Source organism: Cheilinus undulatus, linkage group 23, assembly GCF_018320785.1.
Source record: "Cheilinus undulatus linkage group 23, ASM1832078v1, whole genome shotgun sequence".
Taxonomy (NCBI): domain Eukaryota; kingdom Metazoa; phylum Chordata; class Actinopteri; order Labriformes; family Labridae; genus Cheilinus; species Cheilinus undulatus.
This window is the reverse complement of record NC_054887.1, coordinates 12674516-12702506: the sequence shown is the minus strand read 5'-3', so window position 1 is coordinate 12702506 and position 27991 is coordinate 12674516. Positions and strand designations below refer to the sequence as shown.

The 27991-nt window shown below is 40.6% G+C and overlaps 1 protein-coding gene across 1 annotated transcript in view; it reads right to left on the bottom strand.

Annotated features, from left to right (window-relative positions):
* Nucleotides 1-27991, bottom strand: part of large1 (LARGE xylosyl- and glucuronyltransferase 1) — a 117357-nt gene that overhangs the window by 30262 nt on the left and 59104 nt on the right. The window contains exons 4-6 of the mRNA XM_041780816.1: nt 27177-27259; nt 21240-21363; nt 20964-21135 (exon numbers count right to left, since the gene is read on the bottom strand). Coding sequence (XP_041636750.1) covers nt 20964-21135; nt 21240-21363; nt 27177-27259 — 379 coding nt within the window. The remainder of the gene's footprint in view (nt 1-20963; nt 21136-21239; nt 21364-27176; nt 27260-27991) is intronic.

Sequence of the window (27991 nt, the reverse complement as noted above, 5' to 3'; positions counted from 1 at the left end):
AAACATCCTGACTTCAAGAAGTTTGCTCAACAGAAAGTGAGAGAAAAATGTGAATAAAATGTACCAATTTTAATAAGGATTTTGTAAAAAGGGGCCTGTTCCTTCTTCAGTTGAGGAAATAAAAGTCATTATTTGAGAATTTATGGTGATTGAATTTCAGAGCTACAGCTTCAATATCAAAGACAGGCCCACTGACGACATAATTTGTGGCTTTAGGTTTAATCCATAGACTATAAATCATTGGATAAAGCTATCCTTGGCCACAGACATGCCATACCAGCTAACATCAACATCCTGATTTATGGAAAAAACTGGTTACCTTCTTAAAACTGAAACAGACGAGTTATAAAAACCATCAGCCCACTTCTTCTCCCTATCATCATTAAAACACATAAACACCAACAATCTTTCCCTTATGTTGCCTGTCCTTCATTCGCAGACCATGGCAACTGTAGACATGTAAGTACACGACTTTTGTCGTTTTTGAAAAGAAAACAATTCAATGCTGTTCTTTGTTCTTCTTTTAAGTTCTGATAAAACTTACGTTTTGGCAGCATCCACGCTAAGCTCTTCCGCCATAATTGCATCAGCCTCTTGTTGCTGCTTGCATACATCACGACTCTGTCGGGGCTGAGAGTACTGCCCTTCGTCGCTGATTGGTCCTGTCACTTTCTAACCGGGCCCAAACTGTTCAGATGGGAGCTTTGCAAGATGGCATCGCCAGTGAGAAACACTAAAACGGGCGTATCCATCTGCTTTGCAAGGTTAGCTGACGTTCGGTTTAACTGAAGGAGATAATGGAGTGATAATGTCCGGCTAACCTGCTGCTCCTTCATGATTGTGTGCAGACTGACAATCTGGTTAGTGATGATCGGTCTCAGACACGACGGAGTCAGCGGAGCTAGAAAATCCCCTCATAGAGGTGGCTTTAATGTGTGAGGAAACCACAAACTTTAAAAGCTTTTAATTGAATTCCACTGGTATGAATTTTCAAGTTTTTTATCCAGGAGACAAAAAGGTACAAAGAGAAGGGGAGGAGGATGAAATATATAGGAGGAGGAGGAGGGATGAACGTGGGCTTCACAGGGAGAGATTATGGACGGCGAGCTGTGAGGAGATAAAGGTCGAGCAGATAGGCGTTGGGAGGAGATAGGAGCGTGCAGAGTGAGCAGAGAGGGAGGGGCGGTGGCAGCTTTAATGAAGGCTGTAAGGAAGATTAATGAGAGCTTATTGGAGCAGGCGGCAGAGAGCACGAGGACACTTTGGAGAAGCTGAAAACAAAGAAGACGTCTGAACATTAAAACCAAACTCTCATCCTCCTGACATCCTCACACACTTCTCTGCTTTGGTTCGACTCCATCAGAAAAGTTTCTCTGAGCTGGTAGAGGAGGAATATTCTGATGGAAATCCCCTCTGTGTTACTTTACTGCACACTTTAATAAGGTTAAATATTTGATTGCAATAAAGCAATAACCCAGTGTGATTAATTAGAGTTAATGACTTTTTAATCATGTTGGATGATCATGAATATCACACACTGGGACAGTAGAAACACGAGGAAATCGCTTCTCTCTACCCGTGAAAAATCAGAACTGGACAATAATGATAATTAAAAAGCTTTTCTGGGCACCAGTTTGTCTTCCTGCTATGTTTGTTAGATAAGAGCCCATTAAAAAAAAAATAAAAGAATGAAAAGTTTGATTTGAATCAAAACTATAACTGGAATCAAAAAACTTTATCAGCCCTTGAGGGAAATTCAAGCCTTTCGATTGCTCTTAAACACAACACAGCAGTAAGAAATACAAATGATACACTCACCGACCAATTCATTAGGTACCCTGTTCACCTGCTCATTTAAATAACTATCTAATCAGCCGGTGGCATGGCTGCTAACTATGTATTTAGGCAATCAGACATGGTGAAGAGGATACGTTGAAGGTCAAAGCGAGCGTCAGATTTTGGAAAAAAGTGATTTATTGAACGTGCCACTGTTGTTGGTGGTCTGGCAGGCGCTAATGTTGTCTATTCCGACCCTAGTTAGTCAGCCTGATGGATGGATGTACAGGTGGATGGACAGTATGATGGGTGGATGGAAGAAGGAATGGACAGGTGGAGAAAAGGACAGATAGATGGTTGGGTGAATGGATAGGCAGTCACATCAATGGACAAAGGGATGGATGGAAGAATGGTTGAATGGACAATAGTCAGACGTGTGGACGCATGACAGATGGATGGACAGCCATAGACTAATGGATGGATAGATGGATGAGTGGATGTACAGATGTATAGATAAATATGTGGTTGGTACAGAAAATGGATGAATGACGGACTGATAGTCTGATGTAAAGATGAACAGAGGGATGAACAGATAGTCGGATGGATGGATGGAGATGGGGGAGAAAGAATGCGTGGATGGGGGAAAGAACAGATGGACAATGGAGCAATGGATGAATGGATGTATGGACAGATGGATGCATAAGTCGATGGATGGATGGATGGATGGATGGATGGATGGATGGATGGAAATGGATGGATGGATGGATGGATGGATGGATGGAAATGGATGGATGGATGGACAGACTGATAAACTGATAGAGGAATAGACAAAAAATCTTGGATGTATGTATGCATGAAGGGATATTAAAATCGATGGATAAACAGATGGATGGATGAACTAAGGATAGACAGACAGGGTGGATGTATGGATGAATGGACAGTCAAATCGATGGATGGATGGAACACTTGACAGCTCTATAGATGAACAGTTAAATGAATAGATGGATGGACAGTCTATTGCGTTGACAGATGGATGGAAAGTGGATAGTTAGATGGACTAATGGATGGATAAAAGAATATATAGATGAATGGACATATGGATGGATGGACAGACTGATGTATAAGTATGTAGCAAGGTTGTAATAGTTACTAAAACTAAATAACTAAAACTAAAATTCAAAAATCATTTTAGTTAACTGAAACTAAATCAAAACTAAGACTTTACCAAAAAACAAAAACTAATTATAACTGTATAGTATGCTTATAAAACTAAATAAAATAAAACAAAAATAAAAACAAAGCATCCTTAGTTTTAGTCGTTGACACAACCATACTGACTGGCACCTATAACACAAGTCTGGGGAGTTTAAAAATTGCCTGATCTGATTAGTTAAGACTTCACACAGTGGTAGTTTCATGGCTGGAGTTGTATTCAAACATCATCACTAAATAAATGATAAGTAGCCTGTTTTAATATGTTTTGCCATTTTTTTTGTCGATTGTTGTCCTCTGTAACTCTTGTTTTTTCACTTCTCAAACATTTTTGCCACTGTTTTCCCTTTTATGCACTTTTTCTCCCCATTTTTGTCAGTTTTCACCCAGTTTTTGCCATTTTATGTCACTTTTTGACACATTTTTGCAACCTTAAACTTATTTTTATTGCCACTTTAACCATTTTTTTGCCACTTTTCACTACTAAGATTGTGGCTCTTGCAAATGTTTTTTTTTTCAACAGTTTGGCTCTTTGGTCTAGCAGGTTTGAGTAACACTGATCTAAAGGAAGAATAGATGGATAAATGGATGAATGGAAAGGGCAGCTGGATGAACGGATGGCCAATGCAAAGGGGGACATATGGATGGAGAGACACTCGGATTGATTGATGAACGCATGGTGGTATAGATGGAAGGAAGTAGAGATGGATACATACTTTATTAAGAGTGCATCAAGTATTTTATTGTCTTATTCAGAAAAAAACCTCTCAGATACTGCTGATATCAGGCTTATTCTTTGTTCGCCAACTCTTTATGGTTTCAAACACAAAAAGAACATTAAAATTTGTTTTTCCCAAAATATTCCATGTCTTTAGTATTACTAACTTTCATTCCAAGCTGAGAAAACTCCCTAATGCATTTCTAAAAGCAAACACATTAAGCTATCCATACATCGGCTTAGAAAACCTGATGAACAAGAGAGCATGAGCTTCAACCATCAGCTTCTTTAGAAGAAGTCAAATACTGAGTTTAAATCAGGGAGCCATGACAGGAAGAAAAGAACTCAAATCAATACGGGTTCAATCTGGATTTAACAAAGAGGAAAGGAGAAGGCGGGGGTTTGATTTAGAATAAAATCCTATTAAAAACACCCTGTTATAACAGGATGATTGTTGACACACATCGTCTGAATCGTCTGTTTTAATTTGCAGCAGATTCATTTACATCACTCTCTTTACTTCCTATTGATCCTGTTATTTACCGCCTGCCTCTCCGGCCTGCACCATTAAATCGTTTGTTCACTGATGACGGCCGTTTTACAAAGACTAAACTCTAAATACGATGAACACAGCAGACCTGGGAGCATGCACAGTCTTTTTCCCAGCATGCAGCAGGGGAAGGGGGGGGGTTCTTAAATTAGCTGTGGAGGTAGCAGGAGATCACGGCGAGTTTTTCCTGCTGAGTCAGAGCTGCTGATACAGAAACAGATGATGCCGAGGTCAGCAGCTGGGCAACATACACTCCTCATCCTCCTAATGCACCAAACACACACACACACACACACCATCAGCATCAGGAGATACAGGCTAGTAACGGCAACTCAGGAGCCTTTTACAATGATTACAGAGCAACGCATTCATGTGGAGGCTGTTCTTAGAAGTCTTTGACCACGCCAACATGAGTACTGGGCCGAGAGGGAATTTACTGGTGCAAAACAAGACAAACTCCAGAGGTGACTGCTATCAAATTCTGTAAATAATGATGTCAAAACCTACAGACTGCCAACCAACCATTAGGCTCACAGTTGCAGGAACTGTGCAAGAAATAAAACCTTCATCTGGTATAATTTATCATTTTCTTCCACCATATAGGCTATTTTAGACCTCATAATCTCCATAAGTCACTATTTGGTTGACGTAAATTTGTGACTTTGAAAGTAAAAAATTTCAAGTTTTTTGTGGTAAATTTATGGCTTTTTTTAAACTTGAAAATTCTAAGTTTTGTTTTGAAAATAAACAGACCCCCCCCTACATTTTTTAGAATAGCCAAAAGGCCTGTCGTAATAGTGGATAGTGTACTGTATATGTGGAGTAAGCAGGCCTAATTGAAACCAATGTTTAATTTTTCCAAATAGAGGGTCTTGGGGGGCCTGGACACTCTGTCTGCCATCTGTGATCACAGAAGCACCTTACAATTACTGGTGTCCATTCAAGATGGCCGCCATTCTGACCAAAATACTTTACAGCCATTCTCAACCCAAAAGTGGTCAAGGTACAAAAACCTTTTAAATCTTATGATTGAAACTTGTTCGTTTATGCTTGCCAATGTCTGTAGTTTGAAATATGTTAATATGACAAGTTTTATCAAAAGTAACAAGCTATAAAACCGCAAAAAAAAAGGAGGTACTCAAATGAGGACCTTGGGACTTTTTTTCATGGTGCAAAAAAAGGATATATAGCTTGGGCAGATTCTGGAAGGAAACCAACAGTTTACAAGTAAAATTGAGCAAATACTGTTTGTGGTTGTTTCTTAAAACTCCTCAACAATTAAAGCACAAAGAATGAACCTTTCTATGAGAACAGAACAAACTTTTCAAAGTCTGAAAATCATAAGAAGTGATGAAAGTGAGGCGATGAGAAAGAAAGATATGTTGGCTGTAATAGGAAACACTTCTACATGAAAGTGAGAGCCAAAAGGTCGACTTTCATGTTCAGATCTGATGAAATCAACAAATCAGACCTTCACATTTATGAAACTCAGTTTCAAAAGAGGACTTGTGAGATCCTCCTCATCCTTTTCATCAAGAAAGGGTCAAGATTTTAACGTACCATCCTTTCATGGCTTTCAAAAAGTGTGAAGGAACTGGAGAATGATGTGAAACCAAACTGATTAATGAGGCTAATTAATGTGGAAAGAATCCAAATTATTACACAAAGCAGAGCATTTCATAAAGAGCCGATGCACTCACACTAGTAAGATTAAAAAGCTTGAATGTTTTCAATGTAATTTTGAACATGTTAACATTAAGGGAGGAACTGTATGGGCCAACCCAGCAGAGGAAAGGTGCACATCATGGCACAGAAAAATAAAACCCTGACAGTGTTGGTAAAAATGGAAGCTAGAGCTCCTAAACACAGAAAAATCTAAAAAGAAGAAGAATCATTAAGTCAGAGTTTTGCAGAATGGCAGCACAGATAGAACTCTGCTCCCCACTTTCTCCATAAAAAACATATTTACACATTCAGTCAGCGCCGTCTTTTTAAGTGTGGAGCAGTAAAGAGTGGAGAAGAAGAAGAAGGAGGAGGAGGAGGATGAGGGACACGCGGTGGCTGTGCAGGTGATTGATGATGTGAAGCTCTGCAGATGAAGGTTAGATCTGTAGATCGTCTCCAGGGACCCAGCTGGGCCTCCAGAGCCTCAAACGTGTTGAATTATGAAAATTTCCTCCCTGGCTGCTCCACTGTGGAAGTTAATCCTTCGCTGTTGTGGGAATTAAAAGTTAAACATACTTCTTTGTGGGTTTTAGTCAAGTTTCCTCCTTAAATTAACTCATTTCAGAACATTTTGGGTTTTTTGAGGATTTTCGTGTGATTATAAAAACCCCGGCTCTAACCGTCCTGCTCCTATCGTTAGCATGCAGGATGCATTAGCTGTAATGACAGAAGCGGGTCACCATGACAACACGCTGCTCTACATCATGACATCATGCCCCCTCCTCTGTAATCCTCGAGCCGATGGCAGACGAAGCCTTGGCAGAAGAACCTGCGGACCACCTGTCCTTGAATTAGAGACACTTTAATTTATTAGACCGTTTTTAAAAGCAGGGGACGTCATTTCTGTCCGTTTCAACTTCTGTGTCAGGAATCCTTTTAAGCTGATCACTACATGCTGAAGGACACTGGGGGGGGGGGCAAGACGGAGACCTGAGACGTTCTGAATACAGCCACTAAAACATTTCTTATTCAGTCTTTCAGTTCCTGTGGGATGTTTGGTTTTAAGGTTAATAACCAAAAACACATTAAAACATGAGTATAAGGCTGTTTGCATGAATTAGATCTGTTTCATGGCAAGTTTTTAACCATATCACACCTTCTTAAAACAATTAAGAACTTTAAACAGCACATATGCACACAGGTTGGGAACCAGTGCTGTAAATAATACAATAAAACTTGAAAATGAATTCGTAAATAAAATGTAGCCATGGCAGAGTAATCAGAGGCCAAATTTTGATCAAGTTTTCTAGTTTGGTAGCAGTTTTTGAAGACCTGTTGGATGGCGAGACTTTGTAGTACCAGTGTATAAGTCAGGAGATGGATACAAAAAATTTCCAAGGCACTGAGCTTCCCCTGAAGTTAAGTTCAATTCATCATCAAGAACTGGAAGGATCATGGCACAGGACGTCCTCACAATCTGAGTAACCATGGTTAATCTGAAGGAAGTTCTTTGTTTGATGAGACAAAAATGGCGTGTTTTGGCCATCGGAGAAGACGCTTGATCAAAAACTCCACTGCACATAACCACAAACACACTATTACTACTGTGAAGCAGCATCATGCTATGGGGATGCTTCTTGGCTCGTAAAAGGTAGAGGTACAGCATGGGAGAAGATTTTTTTCCAGCTAGACAATGAACCGAAGCATACAGTGAAAGCTAAAACAGAAATGGTTTAAAGACAAGAAGCTGAATGTTCTGAAGTGGCTGAGTTCAAGGTGACATATTATGCAAAATACACTTTATCAGGCTTTTCTTACAAAAATATGTGCCCCTGCCCCTGCTCTGTCCACAATCCCCCCCAAGAATCAGTAAAAAGTTAGCACCACCCCTAGGTTCGGTTGGCCCTCCCCGCTTGGAAGAAAATTACGCGCTCCTTTCCTAATCCTACTCCAGGAGAGCCACATCCATTTTCTGAGAGGGGTGGAGTCAGAAAGCTAATAACCATTTAAAGCCACACACACATAAACAGCTCATTCTGAGCAGGGCTGAAACAGAGGGGTTTTTAGACATGCAAAAATCCAATACTTGTTTTTTTTTCCTACCAACAAACTTCACAGGCATATTTTGGGGACCTCTGAGACCAATATAAACTTGTCTTAAAGGGGTAAAATATGTGACCTTTGAAGCTAAACCTTCAGTCTAATAGAGATTTTGTGGCTGGACATGTGGCTGGGTTCACACCCCGTGCAAACTGAGCCTGAGTAGTTTTGCAAAGACGAATAGAGTGATATTGCAGTGTCCAGATGTGCAAGCCTGGCTGAGACCTATCCACACAGACTCAGCGCTGTGATTGCAGCCAAAGGTGCATCTGCTAAATACTGACTTGAAGGGGGTGAATATTTATTTCACTTGTTTTTGTTTAATTGATATTACCTCGTATAAATCTGTTTTCACTTACCTATTATTGTTTCTTTTCTTGTCAAAAATCCCAAATGATATGACCATGATTGATTTATAAAACCAATAAAATGATATATGATGATGATGGCTACGTGTGGATATACCGTAGAGTAGTAGAGAAGCCCCGTTTCAAGCCTTGTCTCAATGTCCCTTCTACTGTTTCATAAACCAGTCAGTGGTCCATTACTGGCTCACACAAGCACAGATTTAGCACCATTAACCCCCACACCTGCTGCTCTTTTACTACGAGACCACAAACTTTATTAATCTTGCATCTGATCCATTGATCCAGGTTGAATCTATTTTATTCCGATTTTTGTCGTTACTTTTTATATATTTTCTCTTTTTGTGTTTAATGTTCAATGCACTACAGATTGTACCAACTATCACAGGGAGCTGGAGCTAACACTACTGACAGTCCCCAATAAACAAGATGACAAACCTAGAACTGTGCAGCCACTCTTTCATGGAGAGTTTTTCCTGTGCATCTGAGCCGCAACCCCAAAACTACTGAACCACTACACCCCTAATACTTGCTTTTTCTTCTTATCTATGTCATAGTCTTGGCTGATTATGACAGGCTTTGCTTTGTGTAATGATTTGGATCACTTCAACATTAATTAGCCTCATTAATCAGTTTGGTTTCACATCATTCTCCAGTTTCTTCACACTTTTTGAAAACCATGAAAGGATGGAGCGCTAAAATCTTGACCCTTTCTTCATATAAAGGACGACGAGGATTTCACAAGTCCTCTTTTGAAACTGTGTTTCATAAATGTGAAGGTCTGATTTGTTGATTTCATCAGATCTGAACATGAAAGTCGACCTTTTGGCTCTCACTTTCATGTAAAAGTGTTTCCTTTTAAAGCACACATATCTTTCTTTCTCATCGCCTCACTTTCATCACTTCTTCTGAATTTCAGGCTTCAAAAAAGTTGGTTCCATGCTCATAAAGAGATTTATTCTTTGTGCTTAAAGTGTTGAAGAGTTTTTAGATGAAATATAAAGAAAATCTGTGGTGTATTTATGACTTCTCCTTGAGCAGAAATGTTCTGTGGAGTGAATCCTATAAGTCTAAACCATGCAGCGGCACTGACAGCTTATTTAGTGCGGCGCTACGTCTAACTGACCACCGTGGGACGAGTTTTTTCACAGAGTTTTTGCAGGATGCTGGACGGTTACAGTCATCATGTCGATGCTCCAGTCTGGTTCCAGCTCAGCAGCTTTGTGTAAAGACTTCATCACAACACTGATGGCCAATTATTGCTCGTGTCAATCAAAATGATATCACACCGGGCTTCTGCTCGCTGATAAGGCTCTGTTTCTTTCTCTCTGCCCGTCTTTAACTCGACTCTTCCTGCCCGTGTCGGTTGTTTCTCACTTCAGCAGAGATTACTCGGGGTAAATGTAGAAGAACAAAGAGAAACAATGAAAGTTTGAAGTGTAAAGGAAGCCGTGAAATAGGTTTATTTGAAGCCATTGTCAAAGCGTCATCAGCTTTTAAAAGGCTGATATTTCAAGCCAGACTCAGACCGAAGATTCCCAATGAGATGAGTTTTAAATGGCTGTCCATTTTTTTTATTGTATCCTTTTTTGTTTAACACTTTTAAAAACAACAAGGGTTTACAAAGTGTTTTGACATGTGCAGAAGTCAGTGCAACAGTAAAATATAAATGGGGAAATCTAGATAAAGTAAGTTCTATAGAAATAGAAGCAGTAAAAAATTGATATAAAAGCAAAGGTACAGAGGAAAAAAGCAAAAAAGAGATACAAGCAATAGGACAGGACTGCAATAACAACTGAAAACTAAAAACAGCCAAAAAGACAATGTAATAAAAAGAGGCTAACAAGGAATCAAAGGAAGTAAAACATTCTTCTCTTTACATAAATATTTAGAGGAATTCAAATACGCCTTAAAATTAAGGAAAGAGGGGGAAAAATCACCTTAACATCACATAAAAGTGAGTCTATAAAGATGAGTTTTAACAATTATTTAGAAGATGTCACTGATTCTACACGGCTTATCTCCTCAGGCAGGCCATTCCAAAGTTGAGGGGCCCTGAAAGAAAATGCTCAATCACCTTTAGTTTTAAGCCTTGACTTTAAAACCACCAGGATGCCCCTGGTCAAGGATCTAAGGCTGCAGGCTGGCTTATTGGAGGCTAATAATTCTGGCACATAGCTTAGAGCCAGACCCATATGTGCTTTTGTGCTTTAAAAGTATTTAGAAAAACCATAAAAACAATACTAAAAGACAGGAAGCCAATGTAAGTAGCCTAAATTTGGGGTGAAGTGATGTCGTCTGGTAAAACCAGTTAGAAGCCTTTGACTTTAGAATGACCAGGAGGCCCCCGCCCAGAGGATCTATGGTTGCAGGCGGGCTTGTTGGGGGTTGATAATGCTGATGTAGAGCTTGAAGCCAGAGCTATACATTCTTTAAAAGTGATTGGTAAAATCTTAAAATAATTTCTAAGACTAAGTGGAAGCCGAAGTAAGGAAGCTAAAATTGAGGTGATTTGATGTTGTCTGATAAAACCAGTTAAAACACCTTTGACTTTGGAACAACCAAAGGGCCCCCACTCAAGCAAATCAATTCTAAAACTGCACTGCCCACCCCCCCACCCCCTGCCGCTAAAAGAAAATCATTGGTCACCTTGAGGAAGGTTATCTCAGCGCTTTAACCAGCTTTTAAACCAGACTGAAATTTCTCAGGGAGATTGTTGTGAGATAAAAAATAAAAGCTGATCAAATAGCCAACAAATCCAGCCTTTAATTCTTAGCTTTGATCACATAAAGCTGATGTTTTGGTTGCTTATAGACCATTTATACTAGTTTTAAATGCATCCATTTGCAGGGTTAAGTCATCTGTCTATTTAGGATTCCTGTCTTCTTCAGAGACAAACCACCACTGCATCATACACCATCATGTCACAGCCTCACATTGGCCTTCAAACCCACTGAACACATCTTTAAAGGTTTGCTTATTTCTTTAGGATGTTAGGGTCATGATAGCAGGTGCATTTGCCTTTCTAACCCATCTTAAGACATTAATGATCAGAATAAACCTCAGTGTGTATGCATGTCTTTGTCTTGACAGGTGTGCTCTTTCACCTGTGAAGCTCTATGAGAAACATGAGCTCATATGTGATTCTAAGTTAAATGTATGCATCAGCGTGTCAGACGTAGATGTAAAAACAGAGTGAGTGTATGCATGATGGATCCTATTCATGAGTCCTGAAGCTTCAAAGACACGCTCTTCCTCCTTTAAATGAAAGCTTCCTGTGCTGGCAGTCCTCTCAAACTCACTGATTCGTCAACAGAATGCAGAGAATTTATTTAGCACATTAATCATCCCCTATCATGAGATGTCACCATTCATTTTGTTTCTATGAAAAGTCACGTGAAACTCATGTCAGGAAGATAATTAAACCACGTCTTGCACTTTTATCACACGGTGGAGGTCGCTATGTTATTGTTTTGATCTCTCAAGTGTTTTAATTGTTAGCTGGAAATTATCTGTGTTTCAGCAAAGCTGGAGACCTATCAACCAATCTGTTCAAAACAATGTGGCATTGCTTGAGCAGATAGCTTCAACAAGCTGCTGAGATACCAGCTGAAAAGGCTTGTATGCAGATGCGTCCCATTAACATCCATCAACTAAAAGCTGATAACTTCAACACAATTTGGCCATGATTGTTATTCTAAGTGTCCAACAACATGATGGTGCTTTTACTTGAAAATCTCCTGGGTGAGCTTTCTGGGCCTTTTCCTGCCAGCAAAAGAGTAGTGAACCAACATATTCATGAACAGAAAACATAATGAAGTAGTTTCATTACATGCAAAGAGACTGCACTGGCCATGTGCAAACAGTCCACAGTCATGTACTGATCACAGGATTTGTATTTTAAAGATGGTGGACTGAAAAGGATGGAGCTGTGTGTCCAAGAAAGAAAGTTTAGCTCTCTGCTTCAAACTCAGCAACTTCACCACACAGTAACCCACTGATCAGGCTTTGATTCTATGGCAGTCAAACTAGTGTTTGAGTAGGTAAAGGAACTGTACTGGAAATAAATGGGCACAGCAAAGTAAATTAGCAATACATAAGCAGCGACAACAAGACAACAAATTAAGCATTCGGCAAATGCACATAAAAGCATTTTCCTCAGATATTTCTTCCCGGAAAAAGTGTTTGACTTGAAATCAAGTTGCAATAGGAGTCTGATGTCCAACTAGATCCAAGAGTGAGCAGAGGTGAGTCCATTTATTATTTCTTCCATGGTTTGGTGCATCTCCAGCAAGTGAAAAGTCTTGTAGCATCAAGAGTCAGATTTGGGACAACAGAAAGGCTTGAAGGAAGGAAGGAAAGAAAACTCCTTGTACTTCTCCTTGGACCCCTGGGGTTTTCCTCCAATCAGAGAGGAGACTGTCCTTTTCACACCTCGATGTGAAGTGCTGCAATGACTACCATCTTCCTAGTTCTTTGTTTGAAATTTTCCTCAAAAAACAGGCTTCTGCTTGCAAGACCTGAGTCTTTGTTGTCTACATGGCTGAGCCCAACGGTGGTTTTCAAAGCTCTGCTGGTGTTATGGATTAACCGGTTTTTATCATCTGTTGTAACTAAGTCATCGCAGCTACTTGGTTACAGGTAACAGGGTGATTCTTACAGCTGTCTGCAAAGAACCTGTAGCAGCAGGATGCAAAAGCAGAGCTCAGCTTCTTAGGTGGAGGTTCAAGTGATGAGAAGGGCAAACTGCCCTGGTTCAACCAGCTGGATGAAATTCTTGGAACTAAACCAGTCCATGTCAGAGAGCCCTGTGACCAGAAGTTGAGGAACTTTGACCTGTTGCTATGTTTATGCCAATAAGTGCTCACACGCACTTTCAGGGCTGGCTGCTGAGAAGCATCCCCACAACATGATGCTGCCACCAGTGCTTCACAGTGGAGATGGTGTGTTTGTGCTGATAATGTTTGGTGGCCAAAAGCAGCATTTTAATGGCGAGACTTATTGGATTGCAAGTGATTGTTATTCTATCATCATGTGTAATAAAGACTGCCTGGTACTCATATTAGCACTACTGCTGCTGCTGCAGTTTGATGAGACAACCATTGATTGCTTCTGGTTGCTGGTTTCTTACTGCAAATGAACCACCCCAGGTTTCAAATGGAAGCAGGCTGAGACCACCTCTTCCAAGCAATCTCAGCTTGGTTGTTTTGCTTCTAAACAGAGTTTTTCTGTCATGTTCACACCCATTTGAACAAACTGGGTGAAAGAGGGATCACCGCTTTGTTTCAGAACAACTTCCCCAAATGCCCCAGGTGTGAAAGCAGTCTTATGATCAACTCTACTTTATGTTGAAGCAAACCCAGGCCCTTAAACTCTAAATATCCAGGTAAAAGCTGACCAATCTGGTTCTTCTGGGCTGATTCCAGGTCAGAGGATTCTCCTTAAAAAGAGCAGAGCCTTCTGGCGAATCTTGCCGGGTTCAATGTTGGGTGAAGAAAAAGAAAATTCCCAGTCAGGAAGGATCATTTGAAAAAGGTTTTCAAGCATGAAGACATGGAAGAAACGTTAGAGTATCCGTGAGTTAGCACAAACCGAAAGCCCCAGGAGGTTTTCTAAGAAAAAGTCTTTAAAAGGAAACATCAAACCGTGAACATTGTTTCCCTTTCCTCTGTTCTGACGCCGCCATCAGCAGGAAGACAGTCTCACAAATTATTCATGTTTATCCTCATCTGCCTCAGCTGTCGGCTTTTTATGTTAAAATAAGGTTTAAAAAGAAAAATAATTGTTTAGAGGTAGACATGAAGGTCTGGACGAAAATAACTGAAGGGAAAGTGACAGTGTAAGAAGGGATTTGGGTGGCTGTTTAGAAAAATATGAGCTAGAAGATGCAACATTCTGAGTCTTAAATCATACACCGATGCAGCAGCATGCAAACACTACGTTATATTAATTTATTCAACTTCTACTCTCTAGAGTCTTCCTCTTTTAGGCCTAAATCAGGCACTAGAAAAAGTTTAGAACTTCATAATACTCCTTTGCATCAGAAGGAATCAGTTGAGGAAGCATTGGTATTTGATCCGGATCTTCTGGTCATTCTCTACGAAGGTGGGAACTTTAAACTGGTAGTACACCCTCGGGAGGACCTGGAGCTCACTGGAGGGATAATATTTCCCCCCTGGCCTGGGAACACCTCGGGACCCCCCAGAAGGGAGTAAGCATCTCTGGGAAGGGCATGTCTGAGTTGATCTCCAACTAAATTCTGCAAATTTTGGAGAAAATCGCTTCTTGTGCATGTGCCAGAAGCGCCACTCCACTGGAGGAGGAAAAATGACAGGAAACCACATTTTAACTTTTTATTGTGCTCACCCAGTAGAAGCAAAAAGAAATCCCTGAATAAAATCAAAGTGAACAGCAAATCAAATTCAGAAACACAAAGAAACCTACTGTTTACATGCTACTCCCACATTGGACTGTTGTCACCTCGTTCTCCTGTAATTTTGTGAACACTCATTTCTCGCTGCTTGGACCTCAGATGTGGATCTCAGAGAGCGTGCTCTGTCAGTATGAGCAAAACCTTAATGTGCAGAAGCTGCTGCGGACAAGGAGCATGTGGAAATTACATCTTATACCCTATTCGTACAGGATTGGTATTACCTGGGGTAAAGACGGAGTCAGTTCAGGAACCACTGAAATGACTAAAAAAGTTGTAGTGCATATGCCAAGCCTGTACATGGCGCTGTAACGCTGCCATGGAAATGCACCAAAGGAGAAGAAGAAGACCACAGAAAACTGACACAGACTTTCTTCTAGTTGTCCTTCTAGTTGTTCTCCGCGTTGGATTTAAGAACATCTGGTTTGTGCATTTTGTGGTGTGTTAAAGGAGCATTAGATTTTGCTGTAAAATCCATAACAAGCTCAGCAGCTTCTGCAGCATGTACACCACCCTGTAGTCCGCCATTAATGTTTTGGTCCGACCCGCGCAGGCGCCTTAAGGGGGATATACTAGGTGTGATGTCATCGTTTCAAGAAAGATATGGACAGCCGTCCACACGGAGACGAAACGCTAGTCATTCACGGATTTATGCATTCTGGGACCCGTTTTCAAAAAGTATCTTTTACAGACACCCGAAACGCCATTTCCATGTCGATGAAACGCCGATTCGACAAAAAACTTTTGCGTATACACCTGAATTCTTTTCCGTGTGGATGGGGCCTTAATCTTATTCATAACCCCTTAAAGCCTGTTGTATCATATTTAATACATACTTTTATAATACCTCTATCTAATCAATATGATCATAAATTACTAACAAAATAAACTTCTGAATACAATCTGAAAAATGATAAAAATGCCCTCAAGTGGATTATGAGTTACCAAAAACTCCTAATGTATCAAATGAGATACAAAAAACATATATGTTAAATTTGATGGAAATTTGGATTTTTTGGGATTTCAGTAGAAAGTGAAATAAACATTTCAGTTCCAAAAAATTAAAATTTTCTGGCTATAATTTATGTTTTCAAGCTTTACGGGGTTAATAACACACAACCCACCAACTAAATTAACCAGCGGAACTGCTACAATCAAGACTTACAGACTTGAAGCCAGTCTAAAGGCCTTTGCACACCAATGGTGATGCATATAAACGGTATGAAAATGCAAATATTTTGGAAGCAAATTTTGACATCTTTATCCATCCACATCAGGAACACTATCATTTAAAGACAGGACTGTTCTTAAAAACACTGGCACAAGGGACCCCTAAATGAATTCTACTTCCTGCTCTTGTTAACTATAAAGTCAGACCTCTGCTTTTCTTCGCTCCTCTGGATTGAAAACTTTACTTCACTGTGTGCCAACATACCTGACATATTTGTATTTTATTCAGCGCGGATGACAAAAAAAAGAACAATCCTGTGTTCTTTGCACGCCACCCCGGAGAGATGTTTAACAGTGAGCGAGTTCAAACGCTTTCCAACTCACTGTTCGCTCCACACATGGCTGACCTCCACCTGCTGCCCTCACTCACCTTGTACACACCCTCACCGAGCACGAATCAGTCAAAGCGGCAGAGGTCAGCTTGTTCTCCCCGGTGGGCACGGCGTTAGGGAGCGAGTCTAAAATGAAATATGAGGTCTGGAGTGAGCCTTTAATTTCCCCGGGGCTCCAAAGAGAACCTGCTGATTATAACTGCAGGGTTAACTCCAATGTACTGCAGGCAGGCACCGCTGAGCTCTGACAATGGATGGATAAATGGACGGACGTCAGCGTCTGTGAGCGGCGTGGGGGGTAAAGTGGCACACGTTAAACATTTCAGCTCTCTGAGAATAGACGGGGCTATACTGAGAAAGCTGGAGAGGGACGACCTGGGGGGAAAACCCCCAATGGTAATCCATAAAACAGAAGCAGCTACTAACGGGTCAAAGCAGCAGTGAAACATGGCCTCTATTCAGCTGATTGGACAAACACGGCTGCATGCAGGGCTGCTTTCATGCATCCTTAAAACCATGCGAACAGAAAATCAAGGTTGCACGGTTAGAATATGTGTTTTTTTACTGATTACATGAAGATAAAAAGGGAAATATTTAATCTGATTTAGTTTTATTATAAAAAGTAAGTCCGTGGTTAAAGGACCCTTTCTGAGCGACTGATGTGTGAAATGACCTGAATGTCCCTACTATAAAGGAGCTCTGAGGTTCTTTGAAAAAAAAAAATTTTATACAAAGAAAACCTTGAAATGTCCTTTAGCTCTCATTTCATAGAGGTTTTATTATAAAAGAAGAAAAGAAGCGGGTGAAAAGGTAAAGGGTTAATTATGGCATCCTCATCTGCATAGTCATGAAGGATCCATGTGATGAACAATTCCATCATCTGCATGTCAGAGATCACGCAAGACAAATTACAATACCATGGATGTGCACAGCTACAAGTGTAGCAAAGCATCATGGGAAATGATTCTAATTTCCACTACATGTATGCTGAATACATCTGCATATAAAAAACTATCCCATGTGATTGGTAGGTTATGCTTCAGTCATTCTCTCCTTGTTATATCACGGCTTATCTGTTACATATGAATTGAATAGTTCAAAGATGAGTAAAACAAGGAAAAAGACTAATTTATAGAATCAATGTAAAGTCTTTAAATTCTTCTAAAGTTCATTCAGTGATCCTCTTGTTATTATAGATTTTATTTAAGTAACTCCCACAATCCTGGCTCGCAATTTCCATTCCAGCTCATCCCAAAGGTGCTCCATGGGGTTGAGGTCAGGTCTCCATGCAGGCCAATCAAGTTCTTCCACACCAAACTCATCAAACCATGTCTTTATAGTCTGCACACAGCTGCACAGTCGTGTTGGAACAGAAAAGGGCCTTCCCCAAACTGTTGCCACAGTTGGAAGCATGGCATTGTCCAAAATGTCTTGGTATGTAGAAGCATTAAGACTGTCTTTCACTTAAGATAAAGGGCCTAGCACAAACCCTGAAAAACAGCCCCATACCATTATCCTCCTCTGACAAAATTCACAGTTGGTCAGGCAGTGCAGTCGGGCAGGTAATGTTCTCCCGGCATCCGCCCAACTCAGACTTGCACATCTGACTGCCAAATGGAGAAGAGTGATTTGTCGCTCTGCAGAACATGTTTCCACTGCTCCACAGACCAGTGTTGAGGTGCTGTTCACCGCTCTGTCTGACGCTTGGCATTGGATTTGGTAATATGAGGCTTTCAAGGATCGGCTCAGCCATGGAAACCCATTCCATGAAGCTTCCATGGCACAGCATTTGTGCTCACATTAATGCCAGTAGAAGTTCAGAACTCTTTGGTATTCTTACTCTTGGTATTAAGTTTGCTTAGATTGGTTGTTAACTTCTGGTTACTTTTGGGCTGTTATTTGTTTAAAATTTGGTTTCCATTAATATTATTTTAGCCTAGGTGGGTGATTAGGCAACACTGTAGGAACCTGAGATGTTACAGGTACTTAGGTAGGTAGAGGATCAGCATGCACCAGGGTGGGCTTATGATTTTTGTTTGAGGGCCCCCTTTGGACAGTAAATCTTTTAAAATGCATATATTGGAATGGACTTATTTTGCCTGCATAGATTGCCTGAGTTTCTTTGATTTCTTTCACACAAATAGCAGCTGCATTTACTTTGTGGCTGTTGTTCCTAAATGCTTCCACTTTCTAATATCACTTACAGTTGTTGTCTGTTGTTGTCCACCTACTAACACATGGCCACCAGATTAGAAGAATGATGAAGACAACGTGGTGGTGAAATTTACATGTTCCTTTCAGACTCTCCAGTCTTTTTTTTTTTTTTTAACCACAAACAGCCTCTGTGCTCATGTGTAAACTCCTTCATGTTACGTGTTCTTTACTCTGACTGAATTAACATGTTATCAACCTAAATGTGCCGGTGTTTTAGACCTTAATGAAGTTAACGACCTGATAAAATGCGAGCTGTGCTGGCTAAATCCTGACACTGTATCAGCTCTTTTTAAGCGTCTTTACGAGCGTGTGTCTGTGATTTGAATAATGCTGCAGCCTGAGAGCAGCATTTATTGAGTGTGTCTGAGTGGACCGATGTAATGCTTTAAACATAATGAGGCTAACAGTTCAGCCGCACCGGACAGGAAAGAGGACAGGAGGCAGAGGTGCTGCATCCCAGTCAACGGCTAATTAAGATTGATCCGGACCTTTGTGGCTGTGCTGGACTATGGGACAGCATTACCCATAAATCTTTGAGGCGACTCAACACTGGCTGCTTCCTTGGATCTTTATGTCCTTCGCCCTACCTACAGGGGACCGACCGATGGGACTTTGTCTTTTTGTCTCCAGACTTGAGGCTCATTTTTTTCTGATGTCGAACATGTGAAAGGATACGGACAGAGTTTTAAGCCAATACTTAAAGCTCATATCATCCATATTTCTGCAGGTTTTCTGGAAGCCTACACAAACAGACCAAATGTAGAGATACCTTCAGAGTATTCCAGTTTGATTGGGTTTTTAAAGCATCCCCCTTCTGTGGTTGGGCATTTCAACATCAAGCTTTGATTTCATCAGCCCAGATAATACCTTGTGATGATTTTGCTACTTAGAGAACTCAGAAAGACAGTGAGACACCTTGGCATGTGCAACCCCAAATCCAAAAAAGTTAGGGCACTGTGAAAAATGTAAATCAAACTGAATGCAATGATTGCTAAATCTCATAAACCCATATTTTATTCATTGATGATAATTTCATATTGTGGATGGTGGGATATTCAAAGTCTAAGCAACCCCTGACCCCTCCCACAGCACATGCCGTCCAATCCCGCCAGCACCCACAACAGATGTGTCAAATCACGCCCTCATCCCCCACAAATCCTGACAATCATGTTAAATATTCAGAATAACAGACAGGGCGTTTAATTAGGGAAGATACTGATATGTTCACTTAAGCACTACTCTGGTTAAGTTTGCTCTTAATGAAGGAAACCTAAGAAAAGAACCACATCCTTGGCATGCAAAACAGTGCCACACATGGATAAAAAGAGCAGTTGGGAATCACAGGCTGACTTTTCCCCTATTTGACCATATTTTAATAGTGAAATCCTTCCAAAATTAACTGTCCCAACCCGTGTCCAGAGTGAAATGATCCTCATTGGCATCATGTTTTTCCAACCCAACAACAAGAAAGGCATTTTATACAAACATGTTGGATGGCAGCCCAAACTAACTAACATCTTGCAGGAAAAAAAGCACCTCTTATCGCAGCCCTTTGACTGATCAATGGCTTCCAAGGATCAAGACTTTTTTAATGTAAATCACAATACATTTCTTACTTTTTAAGGCTAAATGCCCTAAAGGATGTATCTGGGCATTATTACTGTGGCATCTATTACTTTTGATGATGCAAAACTCAACCAAAGATTTCCCATTATTCAATGCAATAAAACAGCATGAGATATTCCTGTCAGAGTGTTGCATTATGCACCCAAACTGGTGAAAGAAGAGATAAAGAGCCTCTCGTCCTCGCTCACCCCAACACCACTTGTATAACACACACCTACTAACCAGCTGATCCCAACACAGATCGATTCAGTGAGCATAATCCCACACACTGAGTCATGCTGCAGGTTTTATCAGCAGGATTTGTTGGAGAAATTTGTGGAGAGAGAAGATAACCATTGATCCAACACTCTACTCATTAGTGCTGTCAGTAAAGTAGGAGGACAAAGTCCTGGTTTCAAGAGTGACAGCTGGTTCAGTCTGGGTGCGTGTTTGCTGCACGATGGTTGGAGCATGTCAGCTTTCTTCATAAGTTCTACCTGCATGAGTCTCCTTAAAAATGACTTTATTCATTGTATAAAAGAAGTTAATTTCTCCAGGTAAATACCAGACTATAGGCTTCTGTTTTGAAATATAAAAACAGAAGTGTATTGGCGCATACTTTTACATGTCAAAATGAAAATCAAGCTAACACGCAGTCATAACACGGCCACCAACTACCCAGTCTGAAACGGCCTGAGGTGAAAGTAAAAAGTCCTAAAGCTTGATTTTCCTAAAGAACCCAGTTTGAAAATATTATTGGTTTTACCTTTAAACTTGTGAAAGACGGCCCAGAGTTCAGCAATGTCGGTGGCGAAGGTGATGTCCGTGTCAAGGACGATGACTCTCTGCAGGTCGGACGGCAGTGTCTTGGTGAGAACGAGCTTCATCAGACCGTAGATCCCAGAGTAGTGTTTGTTAGGGATCCAGGACACCTCCGACTAAAATGAACCACAGGGTGGGTCATTAGATTTAGGGCATATAAGAGCACCCAAGTAGAAAAAGTGGAAGTGAGCTTGTTTCTCAGAGACCCTGGGGTCCTCACCTTCAGCTCGTCTGCGTCGTAAAAGTCAACCCTGACGGCGGGAACCATCCAGGTGTGGAACAGAGAGGAGAGGATCTGCTGAGCAATGGAGTCGGTGATGAAATGGAAATGGAGAGGGTTCCTCCTGTGGACAAAAAGAAATGAACATAATCAGTACATTCAGTAAGAGAAAGCCAAATTATTATGTAAGTCCAATAAAACTGTGCTAATCAAATTCCCCAAAGCAGGACAAACACATCTAGATAATACAGTACACTAATTTACACCTTGCTATCTGACATCTACAAGACGTTTCAAGACAAACCAGAAAAAAAAAACTAAAGTGAAGGGAGGAAAGTGAGATGGTGATGACCTGGCTCTTGTTACCCATCAGACATAGTTAGGTTGGGGGAATCTGTAAGAGGCCATATGGTAGGGTATATAGTGGCTTTCTCTCCCATAAAGCGTTGACTGGTGAAGCACCCAGTCAACAACTGTTGTACGCAGAGTCTCTCCCATCTCGGCTGCTGAAGCTTGTTACTCCTTCAGAGTAGTCCTAGGTGTCTTGGTGGCCTCTCTCACTTGTCTCCTTGCACGGTCGCTCAGTTTGTGAGGACAGCCTGATCCGGGCAGATTCACATATGTGCCATATTACTTACATTTTCAGATGGTAGATTTAACTAAACTCAAGGAATAGTCAGTGCCTTGGAATGTTTTTTGTATCCACCCCCTGATTTATACTTTAAATAAGCTTTTCTCTGAGTTGCTTGGAGTGTTCTTTTGTCTTCATGGTGTAATGGTAGCCAGGAATACTGATTAACCAGTGACTGGACCGTCCAGACACAGGTGTCTTTATATTACAGTTACTTTAGACACATTCACTACACTCAGGTGATTCCCATTTCACTTACTGTGAGACTACTAGCACTACTTGGCTAGAGGTGTAAGACCAAGTGGCTAAATATTTTATCATATAGGATTAGTATGCTACTACTGGCAAAGAGGGGAGGTTTTCCTAAAAACCCTGGCTGTGGGCTTGCAGCTACAGGCCATGTGGTTGGTTATATAACTCATCAGCAGCCCATAAGGGCATGACAAAGATTAGGGGTCTCTTCACTGAGTGCTTAGCCTTGCATTAGGACACATTGTGTACTTATCTCAACTTCCATCTGGTCATTTTAAGTTTAAGTTAGCATTGCAGCTAATGAGCCAGGACAGCCACACTGCCTGTTGCATCAGCGTGCCAAAGGTGGAGACGCTGCACGGAAGAAAAGCAGCTTATCAGATTAATGTAACCATGTAAACATACGATGTGAGATATGACTGAAAACTCAGATATAGTGGAAAATTTGGTCTTTGTGCTTTTAACTTGCAGCTTATAGATTTGGAATGAGTACTAAAAGTCATGGCTGAGGGTAAAAATGACTTTAAATCAGATACCACGACCAAACTTTATCCAAAGAATCCTCTCCGTTCTGTATGTACCATCAGTTTGCACACGGCGAAGAGGAGCAGCGTGAAAAAGGTATTCAGAAGTTTCAAATCAGGTCAACAGATAGTGACACGGAGCGGCGATGTGAGCCCCCCATGGCGTCTGATACTGAATGATTCTGGGAATGAATGTGTCAGCTGCACTTGCTCAATAAGTTCTGGAGGCTGGGAGCTGTCAGAGTGTATTCAAACCCAGCTTCACACTCTCACGCTGTCAGCAGCAGCAGCAGAGATAAACACAAAAGTCTGCACATCCTCTGGACAAACAGCAACACGCCTTTCATTGCGAGCACCGGATTCGTGTCGACAAGGATGCAAACATGTGGAGAGCATCCTGATTATCAGATCTGTTTCTACCATAATCTCATCATCCAATCACCATCATGAAATATTAATATGTTGTTACAGGAAAGATGTCAGGAGTGGACGCAGATTTTTAACTTTTAAATCTGTGCAGAGAAACATGAGCCTAATGAATTCATAAAAATACTGAATCAGGGGGTGCAGAAGTGCTCTGTTTCTTGTTTGTATTCCCATTCTTATTCCTCACTAGCATTCAGCCAGCATATGCTGCATGCAAGAAAACAATCCTGCAAAGAACAAAAGGATGGAGCACATTCTGCTATGAAAAAATCCCCAGGAAGTCATTAGTAGTCATATAACAGGAATTCTGCTTCAAATAAAGAGACATCTGTATGCAAGTGTAGCTACCACAGTGCTCTCAGACTTTTTTCTACAAAAAACAACTTTTTTACAGTTAAGTTTTAGTTACAGTTTTTAGTTACAATGAGAATGCAGCTAAGCCAGCAACAAATTACTGGTTGATTCATCGAACTCCAGTAATGAAGGAAGCAGCTACAGCAGCAGCACTACAGATACCAGGAATGTTGGCTATCACTGATATAAAATAATAATAACCACCTCTTATTCAGCAGGGTTTCCACAGGCACTAGTTAGCATAATAATAACGACAGGTTTAAGGTTCTTGGCATCTGGTCAACAGGGCGTCACAGGACTCTTCAACTTGGACATCATCATAATATCAAAACCAGCTCATCAGATTTGTCTTTAATGGAAACTGAAGAAAGGAATTTTGATGAAGAATGCCATTGAATATCAGCTGGTTGCACACTGAACTTTAACACTGCAAAGTAGAGGCTTTAAAGCCCCTCTCATTCTTACAAGAATTTGTTTAGCTTCTACATTTTTTGTGATAGGTGGTAAACTCATGAAAAAATGTAAAACTGCCAACCAACAAATGTGTCAATGACACATTTGACCTTGTTGCTCACACAGCCTATATACAGCCGATATAGGCTTAGATTACCCATATTCCCTCTCCCCACTTACCCATATTTATAGAAGATAAAACCCAATTCCTACAGCTGATATAGACTGATACTTACAGCCCATATTGGCTGATATTTAAAGACGACATATGCCATGATTAACAGCCAATACAGGCTGATGTATTTAGCCAGTATAGGTGGATATTTACAGCTAATATAGAGCATTATTTACAGACAATATAGAATGACATTTTCAGCCAAAAGGCCAATATCTAAAGCCAATATAAGCCTTCATTAAAAACCAATGAAGGGTGGATATTTACAGCTGATGTAGGCCAATATTTACAGTCTACATTGGCTGACGGTAGGGGTATTTGCGGCCAGTATGGGCAGATATAAACATTGGATACAGGCGATATAGACTGATATCCACAGCTGATATAGAGCGATGTTTTGGGTAAAAAAAAAAGACAGATATAAGCCTAAATTTAAAGCCAATATAGGTCTATGAATACATCTAATATAGGCAACTATCCCCAGCTGTTAAAGGTAATAATTCACAGCAGATAAAGGCAGATATTTATAGTCAGTATAGGCCACTATATACAGCTGATATAAGCCAACATCAATGGCTGATGTAAGCCAATATTAACAGTCAGTATTGGCAGATTATTACAGTTGAAATTGGCCAATATTTATAGCTGTTGCAGAACAATATTTACAGTCAATATGGGCCAATATTCACAGCATATATAGGCAGGTATTAACCACCTTCCTGTTTCTAAGATAAGGGTAGAAACCATGTAACAGTCTCCATGGTTAGAAAATGAAGCCAACGTGATAAAAGAATATCTTTTCAAAGGAAAGTTTACGAAGAACCATGTTCATAAGCTACAATACTGATGTACATTTCTGCATAAACAAGTTCAGTACGGCTACTTATTTATCATTTCCTTGTCTATTATGGCCATGGCTCGTGGTAAATTGGGGGCAATACTAGTCTATGCTGAGGACCCACCACTCCCTCATTTATGAGACATTACCACCTGAATTTTCCCAAATTTTTAGCCCAGCTCTGCTGTCCTCTTCTGTGCTCCTGCAGTGGCATTACGCATTAACAGCAGGGGGCGCTGATATGATGCTGTTGCAGAATCATTGTTGTTTTTTTATTGAGGATTTCACCTAAATGCCAAAGGGAAACCCCAAATAATCAAGGAAAAACATTTTTTAAATTCCAATATAATGAGTAAAATAAGTTAAGATCTCAAGATGAATAAAAAAATTACTATGAAAAAATGTAGTAAAATGTATGAGTCTATGTGAGCTTAGGGCTTCTGCACTTCATGGACATTTTACCATTTTGTTTCCAGGGACACTTTTGGGTCCCAGACCCACCAGCTGAGAATGACTACTCTAGATTAGAGACCCACATATAAGCCACATGAGACGTGGCACTCATGCCAGAATGCTCGGACTCATTAATATGCACGCTAAAATAAAAATCAAACCATTACACAGCTGTTATGCAGCTGCCACGCACCCAGTCTGAAACAGGAGTCCACTGTTGAACAGGCAGCTACTGAGGAAAGGGTCTGATCATACTAAGAGAACATAGAGTCGAGGATATTTCAGATCTTTAATCCATCTTTGTGTTGGTCATACAAGAGTGATAAAGTCTCCTCTGTCTGAGTGAATCCAGCAGTGGGAGGACATCTTTCAGTTGTGACAGCATCAGTCTCACAGAGAGTGACTACACGACTCTCCATCACTGAGGCAGCGCTTGAACATGATTTACAGAGAGGGCCGAGAGACATGCAGCTGCTGAAATTAACCCACAGTCACACATCATTTCAATCTTCTGTTAAAGGGGATTTACCACACATTCAATATTTCATCACAGATCCATAAAAAGTGAAGAAATACAGCAGGAGTAGAGAGTTTGATAAAAGCCGCAGGCCCGTTTATCACAGCAGGAGTTTAATGATCGATATCACGTCTGTCACTCGATCGGTCTGTCCTGCTGACCTCCGTTAAAGCGTCTGCTCTCATGTTTGTCACTCACAGCTGAACGCCACAGAGTCAACATTTAAACGTCCCCGCTGATTAAACAGAGCTGCAGGTGTTAGCACATTAGCAGCGCTGCTGATCGCCATCAAAAAGGACGTTTCTGTCCAAATGAACACACATCTTCTGGCCAATGAAAAGAGAATCTGGAAACCAAGGCTTGCTACACACTGTACTACAGGTGAATTAGCAATATGACGATATTTGGAAAAGAACGGGGGCACAATATTGGATTTTTGCCAATTTCTGATAGATATTTTCAAACTCATTTTAGTCAATACTGATGTCAAAAGCGATATATGAATATAGTTCAGACCTATCTCTTTTAAACTCAACTGATGGATTAGGACCCAAAAGTGGGCTGCATAGCCCTGTTCTGTGGATCAGGAATGTGTGACTTAGAGAAAAATGGTGTCAAAAGTCCATTAAACTCTTTTTAAACACACAGGATTTGGGGCTGTAAGTATTTCATTTTTAGCAGAGACTAATTTGCACCTATTGCTTTCATTTACGTTTGGTTGTGTGGCTGTTCTGGGATCCCCCTGCCCTTCCACAAGCCTGCATGGAAAGCATTAAGCAGGATCAGCACACGTTCCTGCTCTTCTGTGCCGATAACGAAAGCATAAGGCAGGGAGAGAGGCAGCAAAAATCCCCAGAGCAGAGCAGGCATCACTGACAACAGAATGACATTAAGTCTGAAGCAGAATGAAGGAGGAGCTGGGGTGGAGGAGGCTTGCAGAGACAGGCAAGAGTGGTTTAAATAAGGCAGCATGAAAGTGATTAGCCAATAGCGTGCTTGGAGGGAATCAGCTGGCTGTCAGCTGATGAGGGCTTTCATGAGATCAGCTGATCTCTCCGTGGTCTGCTTAAACCAACACTATACGCTTGATTTATTTCCTCTGTCTTCGTTTTTGTCAATGTTTAGTACTGTCCGACGTCTAAACTGGGAGATTTTTCAACAAAAAAAATCTGATGGGTTAAAAATATTAGACATTTTGATCATGAATCGTTTTTAGGGTTGAGCCAGCCTAAAGAGCTTGTTAATGTGTAAATATCGTATAGCATGTGTAATTGAATAAACGCAGTAAAGAGGACTTATAGATGATGAGTTTACCTGTGAAAGAGGACGGATTTAACCAGCGTCACCACGTCTCGACTGGCGTTGTACCCTGCACATACGATGGCCACATGGATGGTCTGAGGGGATCAAAAGTAGAGAAAAATCATTAGAAGGATGATTATTATTATTATCAGTAATATAAACTGATTGATAAACCAACCAGGCAGGAGTAGAAAAAGCTCAAAAAACACAATACAGCATGACTTTGTTAGAAATGAAAATCAACACACAGCATAGAGTGCAGTTTTCCTTCAAGAGAGAAGAGTGTTTGTATAAAATCATACCGTAGAGCTTTTATTAACTCGTATCAAAGAATCCGATCAACCATAAAACTATGAAGTCAGCAGCTTATGGTCTGTTACACTCCGTTTACTGCAGTAATGAAACACTCTGAAGTTTAACTGTCAGGAGTTTATGCTCCATAAGTAAATGGCTTAAAGGAAAAAACGTTTATCTTTTATCACCTTTATTCTACTTCCATCTTTTTATCGAGCTAATTATCTGAACCGTTTACCTGAGAGTGAAACACAAAGAAAAGCACTGGCCAATGTAATTGTTTACTGCAACTAAAAACTGAAAAAACACTTAAGAAATATCAAAACTGCAGACTTTGGTTATCAGTATTGTTTGATGATTATTCTCATGTGGATTTCAAAGGAAATATTTAGGAGCACAGGGTCTTTTCATGCCTGAATCTTTCCAATCTGCTTGTTTCTGAGCAAACATGGAGTGACTGCTGGAAATGAATCTCTCCCTTTAGCTGATTTTTAACAGAATGTCAGCATCCTGCTGCTCTTCCTCTCTGAGCT